Raw genomic sequence first — 22,582 nt, forward strand, 5'->3', positions numbered from 1 at the left:
TTTTTAAAGGGGTGTGTGTGTGTGTGTTTTTAAATAACTCGTGTCCCTATAAAATGTAACTTTCAATGAGATTGAATCCCTGCTTTCGGTATAAAACTCAGCTGAACCTTAACTAACATCAAAATAGTTTTCTTCCTTACCCTACTATTTTAATATCCCTAGCTATTCTCATTTTAAGCCCATGGTTTCTAAATATAGTTTATTTTCATTATTTACTTAAATATAAACATAGATACAATTTTCTTCCCTTGCTGTCATTTGTGTTCCATTGCGCTGAATTCTCAGCTACATGCATCACACTGAGCAACTAGAACCATGCAGATGGTTTTGAGATCACTGCGACTCTGTGTGGGTATGTGGGCCCAACTAAGCATATTCTGTTGCAAGATGACCTCAGATAGTGCCAAGGATAATTTTAGTATAATTAAGTTCTGTTTAACCAATTGCCAATTGTTAAAAGAAATTGGGAAATATGGCTCAGGAGAAATAAGATACATTTTAATTAATATCTGATGTTTCCCTTATTGGCTAACCATAATTTCATAATTTACTTTAACAATGAAAGTTGTGGGAATATAAATCTTAATAATAATTTGTGTAATTCAGCTATCTATACCCAGATGGACGAAGTTATAATCCTGATCTGACAGGATTAAATGAACCTACTCCACATGATCACATAAAAGTTACACAGGTATGTTGCATGTTATAAATTCTGTTCCTTATTTGCTTGGTGCCCTATCCAGCAGTGATATGTTTTTTTATTAAAATATTAGAGAAAAATTATTGAGATTGTGATTGACAAAAAAGGGGTTTGAGAAAACTGGATGGCAAGTCTTAAAATCTAAAGATGATGGTAATGCAGATGTCTCTTTTGATTTTAACCATGTTTTGGGAGGGGGAAATATTTTCACAGCTGCTAACATTTTCTTTGTGTGCTGAAGGGTTAAGAAGTTTAATATTTTGTAATAGTGATGTGGGAACAGGGAAATAAAGTAAGGCTTGGAAGTCGCTTTGAAGTCTGAATATCCAACTGTATAGAGCTTGCAGAAAGAAAATACATGGGGTATTATCAGAAGGTTACCATTTCCTAGTGTGTGTCTTCTTTCCCCTATGTGCTATACAAACTGGAGGGAATTCAGGGGAAAGGAACACATTATTAAAAGGCTGGAGGGAATGGCATATTTGGGAAACTTAATACCTGAATATATGTATAGTTTGGATAGGCATTGGCATGACACCAGTCTGCAGATATTTGAAACTAGAGGAAAGGGAATGGTACCCCTTTGTACCATGGTACACAATTAGAAGGAAAGGAAGATTATAGGCTAGTTATTAGGAGAATCTTCCTGACAGCAACTTCTATAAACTTTGGGATAGTCTCCGGGGAAGTTGTGGAAGTGCTGGAAAGCTTTTATATTGACCAGACACAACTTTATACAGTGTTTGATGAAATATTCTTCTGTTGGCTGCAGAGGAAGGCCCAGATGACCTGCTAGGTCTTTGGCAGTTCTAAATGCTGTTTGCATACCACGTTTACAGAATTTACAGGAAGAAAAATGTTGTTTGCAACACACTGGATTAGTGGGAACTCATTATTAAAATGTCTATCCCTGAGTAGGAGACTATCTAAAATGATTGTGTGGAAACTTCCAGAAGGCTGACACCCTCCTTCTCCTGTTTATGCTAATGTTGAAATAATACAGACTAGGGCTATGCAGATGTTTTTATGTGCGGGAAAAGGCCACCTGGCCCAAAATTCTTGCCCTTTTTGATTAAGAACCCCCTACTGCTCTTCTGCATAGTTCCTCCCTTCTCCAAAGGTCAGTGAAGTTAAGGACAAATCCTTACCTCTTATTCTAGCTCATTGCTCGGCTCTGGCAGCTGGAAATCTGGTTTAACTGACTGCTGCTGATTCCCCTGGTATGAGGGAATCCTGAGGTGGCATAAATCCAGCATAGCTGGCTCTATTCTAGAACCCTCCCAGTCACCTTCTCCAGTACTGTACTGGGGATGTGGCTGGAATGCTGCTGCTGCTGCTAATGGGATCCCTTCAAGCATACCTAACTGGTATAGTTGAGAGCAACACTGGGGTTCCTAGAAACTATGACACAGGTGATTTAGAACTGGCTCCAGGAGCAAGTTGCTGCTCATGGCTCATCTGTGGGGAAGCACCACAACTGTGCTTGGTGTATACTGGCTGCAGCTGAGAGTCTGGGGCACGCTCTTTACTTTTTCTCACTACCTTATTCCATCTGCTATTGCCATCTGACTTGGGTCTTTAATTTATTCCATTGCTCCTAAACTTGTGTACCTCCTTTTCTCAGTATTAAAAACTGTATCACAGTGTAAATAATTTGCCTGCCAACCTTCAAACCCTTTCTCAGTTCTGGAAGCTTTTGCTACATCTGTTTTTCATCTATTATATATAAAGATTTCAGGGTTGTCTTATCTTGTCTGTTTTATCACTCTGAAGATAGAATGTCCGTTGAGTCAGTGTGAAGCGATGGAAACTGCTACCAGCATGGCTGAGAGTGTTTTGTTCAGCATATCACCAGGTTTAATCATCAGTGGGCTTTGTGGTCTGTTTACAGTTTTTAATTTCACAGTCACTTTGACCTTAAGTATTACACCCGGGTTGTGAACAGCTGCAGTAAGGCATGTATCTATGCCATGCCAAGAGTCCTAGACCAATGTGATATCAGAGGTAATTCAACCAATCACCATGCTCACTTTACAGCCAATTTACACGCAACAGTTGCATTGGTTGTATGAGCGAGACTGCACAAAGGATGGATTACTTGGCCCAACGGCCATAGTTTTCCAAAACCACCCACAGAACCGCACAACATACCTCCATATATATATAAAACGTAGCCCCTAACCACAGTGCACACCCCACATTCCCCACCTGCACAAATCAACACAGAATTCCCCAGCACAACCCCAAGACACAAACCAGCATAACCCCCACACAGTAGCCCCCCACTGCAGCGTGCCCCTTTATTTGCCACCTGCACAAATCAACACAACCAGGACCCACAATAGCCCCTTACCGCAGCACACACCTCTCATTCGCCACCTGCACAACTGAACAGAAACCTCCCAGGGCAATCAACACTCTCCCAGCACAATCTGAAGATACAAATCACCTGAACACACACAGTGACCCCAAACACACACACACACACACACACACACACTCCCTCACTGCAGCACACACCCCTCATTTGCTACCACGGCAAATCAACACAAACTCCCCAAGCACAACCCTCCCCAGACACAAATGAACACAACCACACACACAGTAACACCAAATACATGTAGCCCTTCACCTCAGCACACACCTTTCATTCGCCACCTGCACAAATCAGCAAAAATCTCCCAAACTACACACACTTGCCCAAGTCATCAGTTTACAGTTTGTTACAGTTGGCTGCCTGCCCCAACAGCACAGCGAGCATACATAATACTTCCAGACACACACACAGCCATAAAATTGGCATGCTCGTTATCCAAATAAGTTTATGGCTTCATGGTAAGTGAGTTACTGGTATTACAATAGCTTGTAGTGGCCTCTACTGGGATCAGGGCCCCATTATGATGATTACTGAACAAATACACAGTGCTAGAAAGAGACCCTTCCCCCAAGAGCTTCCAATTGAAATAGACAGGTGGTAGGGGATGAGGTAAATGCCATTTAGAGAGTCTGTGCCATCAGTTATTGTTCAGTAGCATACAAGAAATGAAGTTCAGTCACCATTCCCAAATAGATGGTGAGCACATCACCATAACCACCAACAACCAAATGGCACCCATGTTGGCACTCCTATGGGGAGGCTAAGGACTGAATGAGATGTGAAGAATGAGCTTTTCTTGTTATGCTCAAGGGTGGTCTCTCTGTATGTGTGTTGAGGCACATGAGGGCAGATTGAGGAAGCTCATGTTTCATTGACCATACTGTATCTGTTCTCTGGATAAATAAAGGAATTGACTTCTTGCAGCTGTCAGTCTAGGAGTTTGCACCAGCATTAGGTTCACACTAAAAATAAAATATATAAAAATCACTGTTACTGTGACTCATAATTTACCTCCTGTTCATCCTCTCCCCTGTGACCTCCAGACCCTTGTTCATTTTCCTCTTCTAAATTACAAACAAGGAAGGCAGTATTCTTTCCTTGGCATTGAAATGACTGTTGAGAAAGGCACAGCCTCCTGTATTTACTGATTCCATTACAGGTCACAGTTTCCCAAACTCCAAGCTGTGGATTGATGGAGTTAAAGCAACCTCAAAGCTACTTACACATGTAATATCTGAGAGCCAGGAACAGAGCTGTGCAATCCAGTGGTTTTTCATGTTTCTGATTTTATTAATGATACTTATTAGATTTTTCTCCCCCCCCACCCTGTTAAATTTTCCAAAGTAACTTGTTCTAAAAGTTGATGATGGAGTTAATAAATGTTTCTTTTTTTATAATTTGAATATATTTATAATAGTGAGCTAGTTTAGAAACACAAGTTTTACTGATAATGTTTATAGAAATGCCATTAGAAGAACAGATTGTATTTTTTAAGAAGCAAAAAAAAATAGGATTGTGTGAAACCTCCGTTTTGCTGTCAGATGTTACAGTAGTGCTGTGTACTGCTAAGAAAGGTAAGCCACATGGGAAGTTCAGTATAATGTGCTTGCCATAAGTAGAATTTAAGCATATTTCATTGTTTACTGATCATACTAGTGATACTGACCTTGACTTTCTCTTGTTCCAGGAACAATACGAATTGTACTGTGAAATGGGTTCCACTTTCCAGCTGTGTAAAATCTGTGCAGAGAATGATAAAGATGTGAAGATTGAGCCTTGTGGACATCTCATGTGCACTTCTTGTCTTACAGCATGGCAGGTAAAGTCCTAATTCAATCAGCAGACAATAAGGATGGATTGCTTTATTATTCCTCTTGCTGTTTTCAGTATGTCTTGGCCATTCACCTCATCCTTCTCTAGCATTTAGTAAAGTCACAACCAGCGATACGCTTTTAAAATGGTAAACTAGTAACATTTATGGGCTTAATTCTTGCACCTGGGAAAGCTAATACAGGAATCCTTAGAATCTGAGCTGGAGTGGCCTGGTGGCTGCATTTGTTGATTGCTGCTATTGGAAACCTTTTGCCAGATCAGGGCCTAGTGAGGAGATGAATGCTGGGACCCTGGTTGCCCACTCAACCACATGGATTGCTTTATGAAGTGAGCTGAGGGAAAGGTGAGGGCAGGCAGCAGCTGGGAGTTATATGATTGACTATACAGGGATTTGTGATGCATGAGGTCTTTATAGTGTTCCCTAGTGATCAGCTCGCTTGAATGAGGGGACAAAATGTGTTTGAGTGTGTTTAACCACTAGGTCACTGGTTCAGATTGCACTCATGATAGTCATAACATATTCACCTTCCGATAGTGATTGGCCTGTGAAAAATGAGTTCATGATCTCGGTCCACTTCCAAGTGGATAGTGCCAGCATCACAAAAACCCACCTCCACAGCTTTTTATCACAGTTGTTGGCCATCGGTGACATTATCCTCTCACTTACAGAAGTGAAGGTGCTGGAAAGAGTTTGTGGTGGCACAGTTTGGGGAGGTGTGTCCAGCTCCTGCCCACGCTAGATCAGTTCTGTGGAAAAAGAGCATAAGGTGCCTTCCGTTCAGCATAATTAACAAGCAGGATGATTTAAGCAATTGCAGAGAGAGCAGTTTGCAAACCCCTTAAAAATGCAGAGAGGTTATTCCTCATTACAGATCGGCGCTTTAGGATTTCTCCTGATGGTTCTTTTGAAAATGAATCTCTTCAGTATTACTACTTTGGGCAAGTTGCCTCACCTTTCCTCTGCCTCTGTTTTGCTGTTACTTAATGTGTGTGTACACGGTGTACCACAATGAGGTGCCAATCTTGGGGTGCAGCTGTAATACAAATAATGAATAAGAAGAATAGAAATAGAGGCCCTGATTCTTATCTCATTTTCATTGGTTTTATGCCAGCATACCTCCACTAACTTCAGTGGAGCTCCTTCTGGCTCAAAACCTGATCAGAAATCTTTTTCAGATTCCCATCTGAAGTGTAATCATTAGCAAGCCAACTCTTAATGAAAAAATGAGCGTTGGGTTTGTCTTCCATTAGCAATTACATTTTCAATTTAATCAAACTTCATTGCAGATTTAACTCCTGTATAATTAATGAGAAGATGAAGAAACATACTGTAGCAATGTCAGTTGTTACAGGCTGCCAGTGGGTTATTGTTTAATTGCTGTCATAATGGCTCATTAGACATGCCTCAGGAGAGATTTCCAATACTTTTTTGCCTCTCAGTGAAACATCTGTGTTATGTAATAAATTGAATAAGCAACTTCAAATCTTCATAGAATGCTAAACATGATACAGTGGAAGTCAGTTTGCAACAGTCTTTTATTTAGGAATCTTTAATTTAGCTTATTACTTTTACATTACACAGACAGTCAGAGCGTCATTAACAATTCTTTCCCCCCAGAAAACTATTTTTTCTGAACTGTAATAATCTGTTCTGTTAGGAGTGTATATGTATAGAAAATTGCATTATTCTGCATCATGTCTAAACTTATGCAGATTATGGGAGCTGCATATTTGGTTTTTGCAATAACATAGCTATGTACATGTATATGCATGGGTAGGTATATTTTGACGTGTGTATGCCTGTAGATATCACTTCTTGGTTTCATTTACTGCTTTAGCATGCAGAGCTCAGCTGATGGTAATTTTATTTTTGTGTTACTAGACATGAGTTAATATTTTGGAAAAGTTGAGGGCAGACAGGCAGTCATGGAAAATGGAATTCTCTGACAAGCCAAGTACAGTACAAGCAGCATAAATAGAAGCCTCCTAGCGCTGCCATTTTAGCATGCACTAACCCTGTTCTGTAGGGCTACTTCTATGATATAACTGTGCAAGGGAAAACAGCCCTAGGAAGATATTGCTGTTGACTTTAAAATGGTAACCACTGTACGTCCATATAGTTCATGGTGTCTCTTCTCAGACTTTCAACAATGATGACAATTGTGATGGTTTCTTTTGTGATATGGCCACAAGTGCTATAAGAAGTAATTAGTTCAACTTATTTCACAAAGGCAGCCCAATGGTACTTAGATGACAATTTACATTCAACACAAATTGGATTCGATTGAAACCAATGTTCTGAAGGTGAAAGGCTACATATTTCAAGGCAGTTTCCTTAGCTGATTATTTCTGAGGTACACCGTACTTGTGTCTCATGGTATTACCATTTATGTAAAAAATTTTCTGTTATAACTTACTGATTGCAGTCAGAAATATGTTCAATTTTAGGGTCTCTAGGGACCCTGTTCAGGAAGATATGTAAGGACACCCTGAACTTCAAGTACATGAGTAGGGCCATTGATTTCAATAGGAGAACTCCCTGTGCTTGAAGGTAGGTGTTTAAATACCTTCCTGAATAGGGGTTTGTATGCTGAATTTGTAAATGCTATGAGCGTGTATTACTTTGTACAGTATATTAATATTAAAAGTTTTCATAAAAAATCTTTGCTCATATTCAGCATCACAACGGTCATGTGCAGTTTTGTACATGAAAAATATTGACACTTTGTACTGTTTAGTTAGCTTGGCAAAGATAAACTAGTTTGACCGGAAGCATCCCCTGACTAGGTGAGGCACATAGTGTGTCTACAGTCCACTGTGCAAACTGCTGACATTGGTAGGTAGCAAAGAAAACAGAGTAGTAATTAAACTTTGTTTTTGCGGGGGGGTCTGCTCTGCAACATTTAGTTGACTAGAAAAGTAAAAGAAATACATGATGGATCCAACCACAAAAGAGATTCCCCTGAAATGAAGTTAGGTTTAAACCAGGGGTCTCAAAATCCTGCAGGCCGCATGTGGCCCTAGTGTATTTTCTGTGGCCCGCCAGCTCCCTGTGGCACCCTCGCTCCCCCCAGCATTTACCTAGAGTGGCTCCGGCCCGGCGCGCACCAGGGGCAGGGCAGGCTCCCTCCCTGCCCCCGTGCCGCTCCGGGAAGTGGCCGGGACCTGGGGGAGGGGGCACAGGGGTCTGTGTGTTGCCCTGGCTGCTTTTCCAGGTACCTCCCCCGAAGCTCCTATTGGCTGCAGTTCCCTGTTCCCAGCCAATGGGAGCTTTGGGGGAGGTACCTGGAGGGGTGGCCAGGGCAACACACAGACCCCTGTGGCCCCAGCCCCTACCCCAGGTACTGGCCGCTTCCCGGAGCGGCCCAGATGCAGGGCAGGCAGGCAAGGAGCTTGCCCTGTCCCTGGTGCGCACCAGGCCTGACCCGCCCCTGAACCTCTCCTGCAGCTGAGCCCCCTGCTGTACTCCACACCCCTCCTGCATCCTGACCCACCCTGCACCCCTGCCCTGAGCCCCCTAACACACCACGTACCCCTTCTGTACCCCCTGGGGGCACGGAGGGGGCAGAGTTGGGGTGGGGATTTCAGGAAGGGGTTGGAATGGGGGCAAGGAAGGAGTGGGAAGAGGGGGGGCAGGGCGGGGCATCACAGAAGGGGTGGGGTGGGGGTGGGGTCAGGACAGCAGGGGGTGGTGGTCAGTGGTGTGCCCTCGGGCCAATGTACTAGTCCTCACGTGGCCCTCGTGGTCATTTGAGTTTGAGACCCCTGGTTTAAGCAATTTGTTAGGGTTTTGGGCCCTAGTACTGATGTCAGCCCAGTAAATCAAGAACTGTGGGGGATACTATCTCAAAAAATAGGCCAAGGATGAAAGTCTTTTATTTATTTTATTTATTTATTTATCTAGCATTAAAGGATAAATATACAGGCTTGCTTTACATAACTCTGCTAAGTTGGTGAGTAACATGCCTACTCCCCATAGTTAGTAATTAATGGATTGGATCTTCAGATACAGAAGTGAAATTCAGGACGAAGCTTGTAAGTGGAAGCGCTTGGGGGAAAAGTTACTGCAGACATGAAGCAGCTACTCTAGTTTTCTTGCCTTAAGGGGTGGTACACTGATAGACTGTAAAGCATTCGTCAGGGTACTAATGATGACAGACTATAGGCTACAGTAAAGTATTGCCAGATAAAATAAGGTCTGTTCTTTCATCCTTAAGAATTGAATTGAGCTTGCTTGAAATTTCAGGATAATTTTTTGTAAACTGTGAGTTAATACTGATGCCCTTATCGCTCTTCCGCCAACGCTGCATCTAACATTACAAATAAAAGGTGTCAAAATTATAGACAGGAAGCTCTGAAACCTTGACATAATTTCTGAATTTAAATCAAATTAGTTTTGACTTCTACAGTTCAGATGAAGATCTAAATTAATACAACGCAGTAGTGGTCACATATGCATCGTGCCAGTCAAAAGCAATTTTTTTTTTGTAGTTAGTTTTACTGCTTCTCTGTAAGATGTGATCTTGTCCATTAGAACTTAAAATATAAAATAAAATATATAAAAATAAAGGGCCAAATCTTCCTTGCTTTACTCACCAATGAAGTCTGTGGGATTACTAGGCAAACCGAATTTGGCTTTTTGAAAGCCACTTGGCATACTACCTTGGCATTTCTTAGATGTTTTATCAAAGATTTTGATGACGGACACACAAAAATCACGTGTATGAAAAGCTCTTGACCTAATTTCGTGCAGAGCTAACAAACACTTCTGTTCATGTGTTTGTTAACAATGCAGTCAAACATCCCGAGAACTATGGTTTTGGATTTTCTGATGTCTATCTGTGAATGAGCATTGAAATGTAAGCCTAAAAGGCAAAGTGTTATATTTGGCATTTGGGTGGTTTTAAGCTAACATTTTAAAGAATTATGTTTTGATTATTTTATTTAAAAGTCAACTTTAAAAAAAAAAACTAATTTGCAATAATGACCATGTTAATATATATAATGTATAGGATTATATAAATATATATTATATTTATAAATATATAAAAATAAAATTCAGGCCACTAGTGGAATAAATTACTTTGTCCAGTAAAATATCGGTGGACCTGTTTCTGATTTGCACCAAGACCTCTTTACACGTTGCCAGAATCCGGTAAAGGGACCTTAGCATAAACAAGAATATTACCCTCTATCTAAAAGAATACTTTTGTTTTTGTGCAGGAATCCGATGGTCAGGGCTGTCCTTTCTGCCGATGTGAAATCAAAGGAACTGAACCAATAATTGTAGACCCTTTTGATCCAAGGGATGAAAACTCCAGGTGCTGCAGTATTATAGATAGTTTTAGTATGCCCATGCTAGACTTGGATGATGATGATGACAGAGAAGAATCTTTAATGATGAATCGGTTGGCTTCAGTACGAAAGGTAAATGTTTAACAGGTGCATCATGTGGAATCAAATACGTTTGTAATCTGTAGTAAGTGAGTAGTGTAACTGCACTTTAAAAGTTCTTGTAGTTTACTGAATAGATCTCAGGATGGTGAAGCACTATGCATTTCATAACAACTGTAGCCATAAAAATAAATCAAAACGAGTAGAATATTCTTGTTTGTTGAATGGGGAAAATGGGTTGTCTTCTCTTTTTTTGTAAATTGGGTTAACTCATTTGAGTAAAGTGGAGCTACATCAGTTTATACCAGTTAAGAATCTGGCCCTGTTTTGGTATTAGGCTTTTTTAAAAAAAAAATCAACTTAGAAATTATTTGTAGCAGATTTGTCTTTGGCTCTTCTCCCCCTTAATCGTTGAACTTGGTTGGAATCCTCTGTACTCGTTTTTGGTATAGTTGGCTGGATATTGTGAACCTTTTTGCTTTTTTATTTACACATTTATGCAAATTTACTTTAAATTGGTAGTATTCAGATTTCATTACTATACTGTGGTCCAGGTCAGATACTGTCATGGAATGGAATGCTATCTTTTTTGCATCACTGTCTCTTTTTTTTTTTTTACAATGTGCTTTTCATACAAAGCCCTTGTACAAAGGCCACATACTAGCTCAAATATTCATTTTGGAATTAGTTCTTCAACCTATAACATCTTAATTTATCATTTTCCAATCATTGTGTTTGCTTCTATTAAAGAGCACTCCATTCTTTTATCCCAGAATGTACGTCAATCAATGTCCTCATTTACGTACAGTATGTTTTGGGTTTTATCTGCCATTTCTGATACTCTTCCAGACCTCTTGTGTCAGAAACACCATTATCTCTCTATGTTGAAAAACTGCCTGATGTTAGAAACCTATTCACCATCCACCTCTCTGCCTTTTTATTGCCAACCATACCCTAACCTCTGTATGTGGTACTAAAGAACTTTTAGCCTTAAGTTGATCGGCTTTCATAATGTTACTTTTATGACCAGGTATAATACAATAAACTTTTATCAGAGATAAAGTGATTAAAAAACAATCACAAACGATTAAGTACCCTACAGTAGTATATAGTACAGTGAAGAGCAAGCATAAACTAGATTAGTTAATTTGAATAGTCCGTGTTCAGCATTTCACTCTGTTGCTTTAAAACTATTTTAAAAGCTTTCAAATTCATCCTCCCCACTGCCCATGAATCTTACTTTACATTCAGCAAAGGGCAGATGCTAATCATTTTAGTTCTGAAGGCTGGAAACATTGTCTTTCCAAAGTGACTCCAGCCTTTTCCATTCTTGTTTGCCCCAGAACTTTCAAGTGGCAAATGCAGAATTGTAAGGTGTGTTGGATGAATTTCAGACCAATGTTCCCTCCTGATCTGGAAGGTGTTCTTGCAACTGAGGCCTCTGCTTGGATTCAGTGCCAGTTAAGGGGTGTAAATACCCTTTTTCCCGAGCTTTAGCACTTGCTCCGTCTTCCTGGGTTGCAGAGCCAGAGACAAGACATGGTCCAACCGCTTTTATGCAGTAGTCCCAAACTAAATCAATACAGCTGCTCCAGGAACAGTCTGGAGTGTTACCCACACAGTTCTGGAGCAAGAGAGACGGGGGGTCCCAGGGTCCTGTGAGGTTGTGGGGGGACAGCTTCAGGATTTATACAGAGCCTTTTGGTATTGCTCTTTCAAAAGTTTGTCTCTCTCTTCAAATCACTTCATATTCAACATTTCTTCCGAGCCTGTTAGAAGGAACACTTTTCCCTGTGGCATTTCATAGGTTTTATTCTTTTTGCATTCTTTTTTTGGTTTCAGTAAGTGCTTTTTAATGTGTTTGAGGCTACATGATGGCGCTGTCCCTCATGGCTCTGTTGCACAATGTCACTTGTGTTGCTTGTGCAGTGGAGATGAGATGGTAAACTCATTCATTAGTTCTTCCAGCCAATCCATGCATGTGCCTTCCCATATTCCAGAGGTAAGTGTCTTAGAACAGTGTGGCGGGTTGGATCACAGAAACCCTCTTGGGACTGCCATCTGATGTGCCAAGACTACTTCTGCCCTGCTTTCCCTGCCAGCTTGGGACTTCAGCAGCCTGTCTTGTTGAGCCAGGCACACCCCTCTGCTCCAACACAGACCCAGAGTCTGAACCACATGCCCCAAAGCTGCCGACTTAACTGAAAGCAACTTAAAAAATGTCCCTGTCTTTAACACTCAGATGCCCAACTCCCAATGGGCTCCAAACCCCAAATAAATCCATTTTACTCTGTATAAAGCTTATACAGGGTAAACTCCTAAATTGTTCGCCCTCTATAACACTCATAGAGAGAGATGTACAGCTGTTTGCACCCCCAGGTATTAATACATACTCTGGGTTAATTAATATGAAAAAAGTGATTTTATTAAATACAGAGAGTAGGGGTTAAGTGGTTCCAAGTAGCAGACAAAACAAAGTGAATTACCAAGCAAAATAAAATAAAACACGCAAGTCTAAGCCTAGTACAGTAATAAAACTGAATGTAGATAAAATCTCACCCTCAGAGATATTTCAATAAATTTCTTTCACATACTGGATGCCTTCCTAGTCTGGGCACAATCCTTTCCCGTGGTACAGCCCTTGTTCCAGCTCAGGTGGTAGCTAGGGGATTTCTCATGATGGCCCTCCATTTGTTCTGTTCCACCCACTTATATATATCTTTTGCACAAGGTGGGAATCCTTTGTCCCTCTGGGTTCCCACCCCTCCTCAATGGAAAAGCATCAGGTTAAAGATGGATTCCAGTTCAGGTGACATGATCACATGTCACTCTAAGACTTCATTACCCACTTGCCAGCACACAGGTATACAGGAAAACTTACAAGTAAAACAGAGCCCTCTACAGTCAGTTGCCCTGGTTAATGGGAGCCATTAAGATTCCAAACCACCATTAATGGCCCACACTTTGCAGAACTACAATAGTACCTCAGAGTTATATTTCGTATTTCTAGTTTCAGATACAAGAGTGATACATTTATACAAATAGGATGACCACACTCAGTAGATTATAAGCTTTGTAGTGATACCTTACAAGAGACCCCTTGCATGAAGCATATTCCAGTTACATTATATTCACACTCATTAGCATATTTTTATAAAATCAGAGAGTGCAACGTCGTAAACAGCTCATGTGTATTTCCAGAAAATTGAAAAGCCGCTTATAGGCACTGAAACTGATTCTACTGTTGTTCACATCTCTGTGGCTGAACCGTGACCTCCCATTCTTTGTCTGCTCCTAGAAATTTAAAATCACTATGATCTGTTTGCTTTTTGCAGTGCATCACATAAGGCAGTAAAGATTTTCTTCTTACTGCTGTAGAATATTGCTGTATTGGGATGCTTGCTTTCTTTAACTAAGACTGTTTTGTTTTTTCTATTGTCTTATTATTTCAATTTGTTGGTTGGCCTCCCAGCATATGTGATTTTTTTTTTTTTTTTAAACAAACCTACATTGTTGATCCAGAATCCTGCAAGTTTAGGGTACTTATTTTGAATATGAAATGCAGCAGCATAAATCTAGCTCTTACTACTTCATTCACACATGCTCATTTATTACGGGGATTTGTAAGGGCTGCCTCTCCATAGCTCCCTATTTGTGCACCATTAAATTAAAGCACAAACACATCATCCCTGAAAAGCTAATAAATTGACTCTATCCTAAATCACACGCTGGCCAGTAAAGCTCACCGAGCTGAGAACGCTGCAGTTATTTTATTTTTAAACTATCTTGCCTCATGTCCTGGCAGTGGCCAGATGTGGGCTGTGATGGGCACACCAGATGAGGCAACTTTCACAGCTATGTCCACTCCATTGGGAAGGCTCATCTGCCCTGGCATTCAGCCCTGAGGATGAACAGCAAGAGTATTCTGTTCGATGGCTAATGTCCTGGTGGTGTATAGAAGGAGAGCCAGTCTTAGAGCTAAGCACAGTCAGGATGAAGCTCATGAATTGCACTTGGAAGCATATTAGGAGATAGCATAGACCAGGGATGGCCAACCTGAGCCTGAGAGGGAGCCCGAATTTACCTATGTATGTTGCCAAAGAGCCTCAATAATACATCAGCAGCTCCCACTCCCAGCACCTCCTGCCTGCTGGTAGCCCTACCGATCAGCACCTCCACCTCCCTCTTCATGCCTCCTGCCTGCCGTGATCAGCTGTTGTGCAGTGTATAGGAGGCTCTGGGATGGAGGGAGGAGGAGCAAGGATGCAGCAGGCTCAGGGGTAGGGGCAGTGGCCTTGGGGCAATGGGTGGAGTGGGGGCAGGGCCTGGGGTTGAGCAGTGGAAAATTGGCGCCTGTAGCTCCAGCCCCGGAGTCACCACCTGTGCAAGGAGCTGCATATAAACTTCTGAAGAGCCGCATGCACTCCGGAGCCACAGGTTGGCCACCCTGGCATAGAACATGAATCACAAATGCTATATGCTCATATCGTCCTGCTCTGAGAAAGGATGGATGGCTATGTTCATCATTTAAATGAAGCTCCTGAATGGTCTCCTTTGGGAACTCTGAATAGAGCACATTGCTGTTGTTCAGCCTGTGTACTGTGACAAGGTCTGCAGTCTCTGGCCAGCCAGAGATGATAAACACTGGGAACTGTTTTTGGGGAATCTGCTAAGGCCTCTAAACTGAGGCAGTAGTAATTATAGCCTTTGTCATTCCCTCAAGATATATTTTCCTACCCACCATTGTCAGCTCCATCTTATCTGTATTGAAGGTAAGTCATCTGTCTGTCTTCCAAAGCCCTATCTCAGATGGGCACGGTGGAAGCAAAGAGAACACAGCATCATAGTTGAGTAAGGAAGCACCGAGTCGAGTGTCAACAGCATGTTGATGATACTGCAATGCAGAATTGCTCACCATGACCTAGCAACTTTGATATACATGTTTCGACCAGGTGCAGGTGGGAAGATAAAATTCCCCCAGAACCCCTCGATAGAGATCCTTTGGGGAAGAAGAGTAGTTGCTTATCACAAATCTTCTTGGTCATCCTAAAGGAATGAGTGGAATAAACAGTTCACTTTTTTGTGGATCCCAGTCATCTTAGCTAGGTACAGGAGAGCTCCTATTTTTCCAAACTAATTGGATATTGAGAAATTCATAATTTGAAAAGGTTTATAAAATTGAACATCTCAAAATTACAGCAGGTGCGGTGCATAAGCCATATGATGCTTTACATCACTTTCTTCATATTCTTCGAACCATTGCAAGGTAATTTCCAATTGCATTGAAGGCACTGGAATGTGAAGGAATGTTTATCAACATCAATTTTGTCATGCAATTATTATTCTTTCCTTTGGAGAAAAAATGCTTCATATAATTGGTCTTTTGTGAGATTGGTGTTCGTAAAATTGAGGATCTACTGTATTGCAAACGAATCGTCAGCATCAGTTGTACTAAAGTCTGCTGAAAGATCCAATAAAATTTGTGTGTCCACCTAGTCAGTCTGTCTCTCACCAGGAAGCTTTAATTCATTAATGTTTCCAAAGTGTGTTGAGATCATTAGATCACATCACTATGAAATGCTGATGGGAGATAAATGCTGTGTCCATTGTGACTCTAGGCTACAGAGCTCTGTCTCCATGGTATCAGATCAACTAAATCAGTCACTGCTTGTGACATTCCTTTTCTCACCAGTGTTTTGTTTGTTCTAATTGACCTTTGTCCGACTTTTTTTTTTTCTTTTCTGTATCTTCTTTAGATGCATATCAGGGAATATACCTGTATAAATGTGTATGATACAGATCTGGGTAGAAATAAAACACTGGACTCCTTGTTGTTTTTATAAAACGCTGTTTCTCCTTTTACATTTAGAATAAATAATCCCTGTAAAGAAGATACTTGAATCTCCAGTAGATGATTTGAAGTTGGGAATAATCTTTAGTACTCCATTGTCACAATGGATGAAATAAAAATGAGTTATCTGCCATATTATCATCACCAGACCTGGCTTGATTTGCAGGCTGGTTGGAAAAAAAAATAAAACAGAAAAAAGTCCAAATAAAGTTTATGGATAGGAACAAATCATTTAGATTTATTGATGCTAGGATAATTTTATCAGCTGAGTAAAAACATTACTGTTATGGTAAACCACAGAGGGAAAGCACTAAGAGAATAGGAGCCCCATGCAGATTTTAGTAGGTCAAAGTAAATTAATATACGGTGGGCACATTTTCCTGTTTCAAAACCATGTGAAAAGTTACTTTGTCTGGGGATATCTGCAGTTCTCTAGAATTAATTTGATAGTTGTCTCAATGCACCAAAAACTGACTTTGATTCATGCTGTTGTCCTCAGAGTAGTTATGAGAAGTCAGCAAGACTGAAAGCTGCTATTTGTCATGAGAGCAGGCTCTGTACAGAGGATGAGTAAGTGTATGTTTAATGAATCATGCATGACCTAAAGATCTGGGCTCTCAAGAATTTGGAGGGCTTTTACTTCCCCTTGAACTGATGGCAAACCTATTGTTTGTGCATTATTAATTTTATCTTAATTGCAGTGACATTTATGTTCTGAAATGCTTTATTGCCATAATGCTAGAGTTTCAGCTTTGACACAACGTGTAAGAGAAAACAATTGGGGGGGAAAAAATGGACTCAAACATTTATCTTAGCTAACTTCCTGCCTCCTCACAGGTCAGTGTCGTCTTGATGACTCACCTATTTTATTGTAGTTTTGATTCAAAGATTGTACCAAAGAATTGGAAAATTTTTGACTTCATCGTTCAGTGTCTGAGAGTAACTGAGGAGTTTCAGGAGGTATTGTGCTGCCCCTTATAGTGGACTCTGACTAACGGGCTCAATTTATCCCTCTGTAAGGCTCCCACCACTTATATTTATAATTAACCTTCTTCCACTCCTTCCCCTGTTATTTTTTGGGTGGTTGTCTTATTTATTATTTGTTTTCTGTCTTCTGCTCCATCTTGTCTAATTTAAGCCTCAGTCCTTCTCAGTGCCCTTTAGGCACATAGGCCCAGATTTTAAAAGGTAGTTCGGCATGGCTGTGCTGAGCATCTCAACACATAGCTTATTTCGGAGCCCAGATCTCATTTTCAAAAGGGACTGTCAATAGACTTCAAACTCCTAAGTCCTTAAATACCTTTTGAAAATGAGGTTTGGGCTCCTAAGTCAGCTGGGCATTCTGATGCTGAGCACAGTAATGCCTAAACGCCTTTAAAAATCTGGGCCCTACATATTAACTTAAGTGTGTAAGTAATTCCATTGACTTCCAAGGTTCTACTCATGCACTTAAAGTTAAGCCTGTGTTGCAGGATCATGATGTTGGACTGTAAATACTTTAGGATAAAAGAAAAGGAGTACTAGTGGCACCTTAGAGACTAACAAATTTATTAGAGCATAAGCTTTCGTGAACTACAGCTCACTTCATCAGATGGGGACTTTGCTTTTTTCCCTAATTTTTAAAGCCCCATCAAAACTTAGTGCTATATAAAAGTTCAATGATGATTAACTTTTTAAATTACCCCTTCCCTCCCTCAGACCATTCTGATTTCTGAGCTAAAAAACCAGGGGCACAGGATTCAAATGTACTCTTTGAAAGGGGTAATAAAATAAATTTCAATAGGCGCATTTCAGATGTGCAGACCCTCTCCACGTTCTGATGTAGCATAAACACAAGTTTGTGCCACTTGTTTTTCATTTACTGCAAACTGGCTACCTGCATGTCAATTGCCCAACTTTAAAAACTTTTATCAGGTTTTATTAAATAAATAAATAAATAAATGGGTCTGGCAGGCTGGAGTAGACAGCTGGATCTCATTTTGTGCTGGTTTTGTTTTGCTCGCATGAGACCTCAGAGCAGATAAAACAATCTGGCCCAGCTGTCCTTTTCACAGTTAACTTACTTCAAAAGGGAGGGCGCAGTTTGATTTTTATTGTTACTTATTTAATAGTGTTTAGATTCACATGGTGACAAGTAGGTTTTGAAGTTCACAAGCCAGTTAAGATTAATCGTGATGTTAACTACTTTAGTGGTGCTATTCTGAGGCTACATGGCTATAGATTCAGAAAGAGCGAAATGCTCAGAGTTACAAAATATACGTGATCTCTAACCAGAAATGCTAAATGTTAAGAGACCTTAAACTCTGGATTAGAAATAATTTAATATACTAAACCCAAGACATTATAAATAATGCATTTTGTTGGACTGACTGGGAAAGATCAAATAGGCAACCCTATTTACATAGAAAAAGTGTACCTAGCTGCTTTGTTTCTGTGTAGTTTTAAGTCCTCAAACAACCTTGAAGTAATTCCAGATGATATTTAATGCAACTAGGGCATAATCACCCTTATGCAAACAACATGAGCTGCTCTAAAATAAGCCAAGTTTCCAGTTAGGTTAATGAAGATTCAAGGAAACTTACTCATTTAGGAATCCCAAATAGTCTAGTGCTGGTGCAGATCTGCTCAGAACGTCTTGGACATTTCTTGATGTAGTCATTAAAATATTGTTGTCTCCTTGAAGTACATTGTGATCCTCACCATTGTACTGAATCGATCGTGTTTTCAGGCTTTAAAAAAGTGCCATGCTAGGATTTGTAAAGAAGACTCATGGATTCAAAAGCACCTGCTTTAGCACTTGGATCAGAACGAGATCCTGCAGAAGTTGTAGTAGTCAGTAATAGTATTATTCTTATTCTCTCCTTAGGTCTAGATCCTCTAAGAGAATAGACATCACATTTTGCTGCTAGTTAACATATCTGATTGAGAAGCACAGTTTTGATTCACTGCAAGCCTGAAAGATCATTCTGCAGTACTCTTGCAAATTAAGTCCTAACTTCTTTCCTTTTGCAGCATTTCTGCCTTATTGATGAAGCTCATATTGTTATAAAGAAGTCTGTGCTCTTTTCCTCAATAGAATATTTATTGCACAGGTCTATACTGCAGCAGGCCCTCTGAGGGGTAAAGATTTCTGTAGTTTGTCATTGCCAGATTTATCTGTGCTTGTTTGTCTATTAATCACTTGTTACTTCACTGGTTTCAGAGTGGTAGCTGTGTTAGTCTGTATCAGCAAAAACAACGAGGAGTCCTTGTGGCGCCTTAGAGACTAACAAATTTATTTGGGCATAAGCTTTCATGGGCTAGAACCCACTTCATCAGATGCATGGAGTGGAAAATAGAGTAGGCAGGTATAAATACACAGTACATGAAAAGACGGGAGTTGCCTTACCAAGTTGGAGGGGGGGGGGGTGTCAGTGCTAATGAGCCAGTTCAGTTAAGGTGGAAGTGGGCTATTCTCAACAGTTGACAAGAAGGGGTGAATACCAAGGGAGGAAAACTCACTTTTGTAGTTACTTTACTGTTTCCTAAACCAGGGGTCGGCAACCTTTCAGAAGTGGTGTGCCAAGTCTTCATTTAATCACTCTAATTTAAGGTTTTGCGTGCCAGTAATACATTTTAATGTTTTTAGAAGGTCTCTTTCTATAAGTCTTTAATATATAACTAAATTACTACTGTATGTAAAGTAAATAACTTTTTAAAAATGTTTAAGAAGCTTCATTTTAAAATTAAATTGAAATGCAGAGCCCCCCAGACTGGTGGCCAGGACCCGGGCAGTGTGAGTGCCATTGAAAATCAGCTTTGCGTGCCGTGCCTACCCCTGTCCTAGACTAACCTGATTACTCCTTCTATTCCTTTCACTGAGTAACATACACCACAGAAATCTCCAGTGAGAGACATACAAAAAAACCCATTGCCTTGTATCTATTTTTAAGAAAGCATTTTGAAAGAGCTCATCTACTAGCTTCATATGTGTACTCATGCTATGACCAATAAGCCTTGGTCTGCATGCCAGTCAGCTTTCATTTAAGATGCATGGATATCTGTGTACAGCTATAATTACTTCACATGCAAATGCAGTGCAGCCATCTCTGTGGCAGAATGTCGTAAAGTTTAACATCAAGCAACTATATAGCCAGAGAACACCATTAATGTAATTACAGAAATTAGAATTTTGTGAGAACACTCAGCGTCACAGCCTGTCCTGGCTAAAGTACCCTGGGATGTTTTACTGTAAATAGTCAGGACCTCAACTTTAAGACTTATCCAACATTCCAGTCTCCCTTTTCTTAGCACCATGTAATAATGTTGATTTAGTGCTGCCTTGGAGGGAAGAGAAGCAGTATTTTTGCAACACGTGAATTTTCCTTGTCATCATCCAACTTTTGGCCAACACCAGCTCACTTTAGTCTGGAGTCTCGTGTACGTGGTGGTAATAGTAAGGCTGTAAGCAATGACAGTTTCAGATAGTCTGAATAATTTTTCTGCTATTTTCAACCAGGAAATTTAAGTAAAAACTAATGAGAGCCTTTATGAGGCTTAATGATGGTATGAAGATTTTCATACATACATAAATTCCAAGACCAGAACGGACCATTATGATCATCTAGTCTGACCTCCTGTTTACTACAGGCCATAGAACTTCCCCAAATAAATTCCTAGAGCGCACATTTTAGGAAGAACATCCCATCTTGATTTAAAAATCGCCAGTGATGGAGAATCTGCCATGATCCCTGTAAATTGTTCCAGTGGTTAATTACCCTAATTGTTAAAAATTTATACTTTATTTCCAGTTTAAATTTGTCAAGCTTCAACTTCCAGCCATTGGACCATGTTATACCTTTCTCTGCTAGATTAAAGAGCCCATTATTAAATATTTGTTCCCCATGTAGGTATGTATGGACAGTAATCAAGTACAGTAATCAAATCTATTAGAATTCTTTGAGAGTTTCAGCAAGCATGTGGGCAAGAATGATCCAGTAAATAGAGTGTACTTGGACTTTCAGAAAGCCTTTGGCAGGTCTGACACCAAGAGCTCTTAAGCAAATTAAGCAGTCCTGGGATAAGAGGGAAGGTCCTCTCATGGATCAGTAACGGATTAAAAGATAGGAAACAAAAGCTAGGAATAAATGGTCAGTTCTTCTTCGAGTGTTCGTTCATGTCCATTCCAATCAGGTGTGCATATGTTGCATGCAGACAGCCAGAAGATTTTTCCCTTAGCAGTATCCATACAGTCGGCCTGGGCGCCCCCTGGAGTCACACCTTCATGGCGCCCAATATAGGGCCCTGCCAACCCAACCCCCACTCAGTTCCTTCTTACCGCCTGTGACAGCTTGCCAGAACTCTGTACCGCTCTTGCCTTGGCAAGCACATGCTTCACAGTATCTCTATCCCCATGTACATAGTTAGCATAGTAGTTATAGTTAATGTAGTTTTTTTGTATAGGTTTCCTTGCAGGGGGTCTTCCCTCCCGATGTTTTTCCCTGGCACTGGGGTATGCCTCGGTCCCTGTGCTTTAAACCGTGATAGGTCTGTGGCAGTGACCCACACTCATCGTGCCTTAAGTGTTTGGGCGAGGGGCATGTCAGAGACCACTCTAAGATCTGTAGGGGTTTTCGCCCCGGGACCCTGAAGGACAGAGAGCAGCACCTCAGAGTCCTACTCACGGAGGCAGCTCTTCGGCCCCAGTCGAGCATGCCGTGCCTGACCTGGCCTCGAGCGCCGCATCCTTGGTGCGCAGCATTCTGACACTGTCGATGTGGGAGCCAGTGCCGAGGAAGGACTCAGAGACCCTCTGCACTGCCACGGCTCTACCCATGGGCAGGTATCGGTGAAGCACTCCTCTCACTCCCCAGTGCCCCGTAACAAAAAGGAGGCCAACAGAAGGCTCCCCAGCTAGGTCTAAGGACCAAGTAACGAGCAAACCCTCACTGGGTGCTCAATTGGCCGGGATCCCGTTGACTTATGCCCCAGGAGGGGTACAGTCGAGTCCAGACCCGCACTGCTCACCAGGCCACCACCACGAAGACATACAACTCGCCTCCATGTGGCAGGCGTTCGAGGCAGCAGCAGACCTATTGGCACTCACAGTGCCGCCCTCGCCTCCTAGGAGGGACAGGTAGCCGGCACTAATCCCAGTCCCTGTACATTCTGTGGGCAGGCCGGCGATGTCTGCCATGAGGCCATCCCTGTTACATCAACCACCAGCACAAGGGTTTTTGTGGGGGAGCCTCTTCGGTCCCCAAGCTGGCACCGATCCCCAGCACAAAGAAGCTCCGCTCCTCCCTGGTCATCACAACCAGAGACCTCAGAGGCGGACTGCTCCCGCTGTGATCATCATCCCTACCTGGCTCCCTAGCAGGGCCAGTGGACATAGTGGGCCTATCATCAAAGCCAGGGTTCCAGATTGTCATCGGTGGCCTCAGTC

The 22,582-nt window shown here is 41.3% G+C and overlaps 1 protein-coding gene across 4 annotated transcripts in view; it reads left to right on the forward strand.

Moving 5' to 3' along the window:
- Positions 1 to 22,582, forward strand: part of CBLB (Cbl proto-oncogene B) — a 194,944-nt gene that overhangs the window by 114,257 nt on the left and 58,105 nt on the right. For all 4 annotated transcript variants that reach the window (XM_073306576.1, XM_073306566.1, XM_073306585.1 and 1 more), the window contains exons 8-10: positions 607 to 694; positions 4,768 to 4,899; positions 10,137 to 10,340. In XM_073306576.1, coding sequence (XP_073162677.1) covers positions 607 to 694; positions 4,768 to 4,899; positions 10,137 to 10,340 — 424 coding nt within the window. The remainder of the gene's footprint in view (positions 1 to 606; positions 695 to 4,767; positions 4,900 to 10,136; positions 10,341 to 22,582) is intronic.

Source organism: Lepidochelys kempii, chromosome 1 (assembly GCF_965140265.1).
Source record: "Lepidochelys kempii isolate rLepKem1 chromosome 1, rLepKem1.hap2, whole genome shotgun sequence".
NCBI classification, from domain to species: domain Eukaryota; kingdom Metazoa; phylum Chordata; order Testudines; family Cheloniidae; genus Lepidochelys; species Lepidochelys kempii.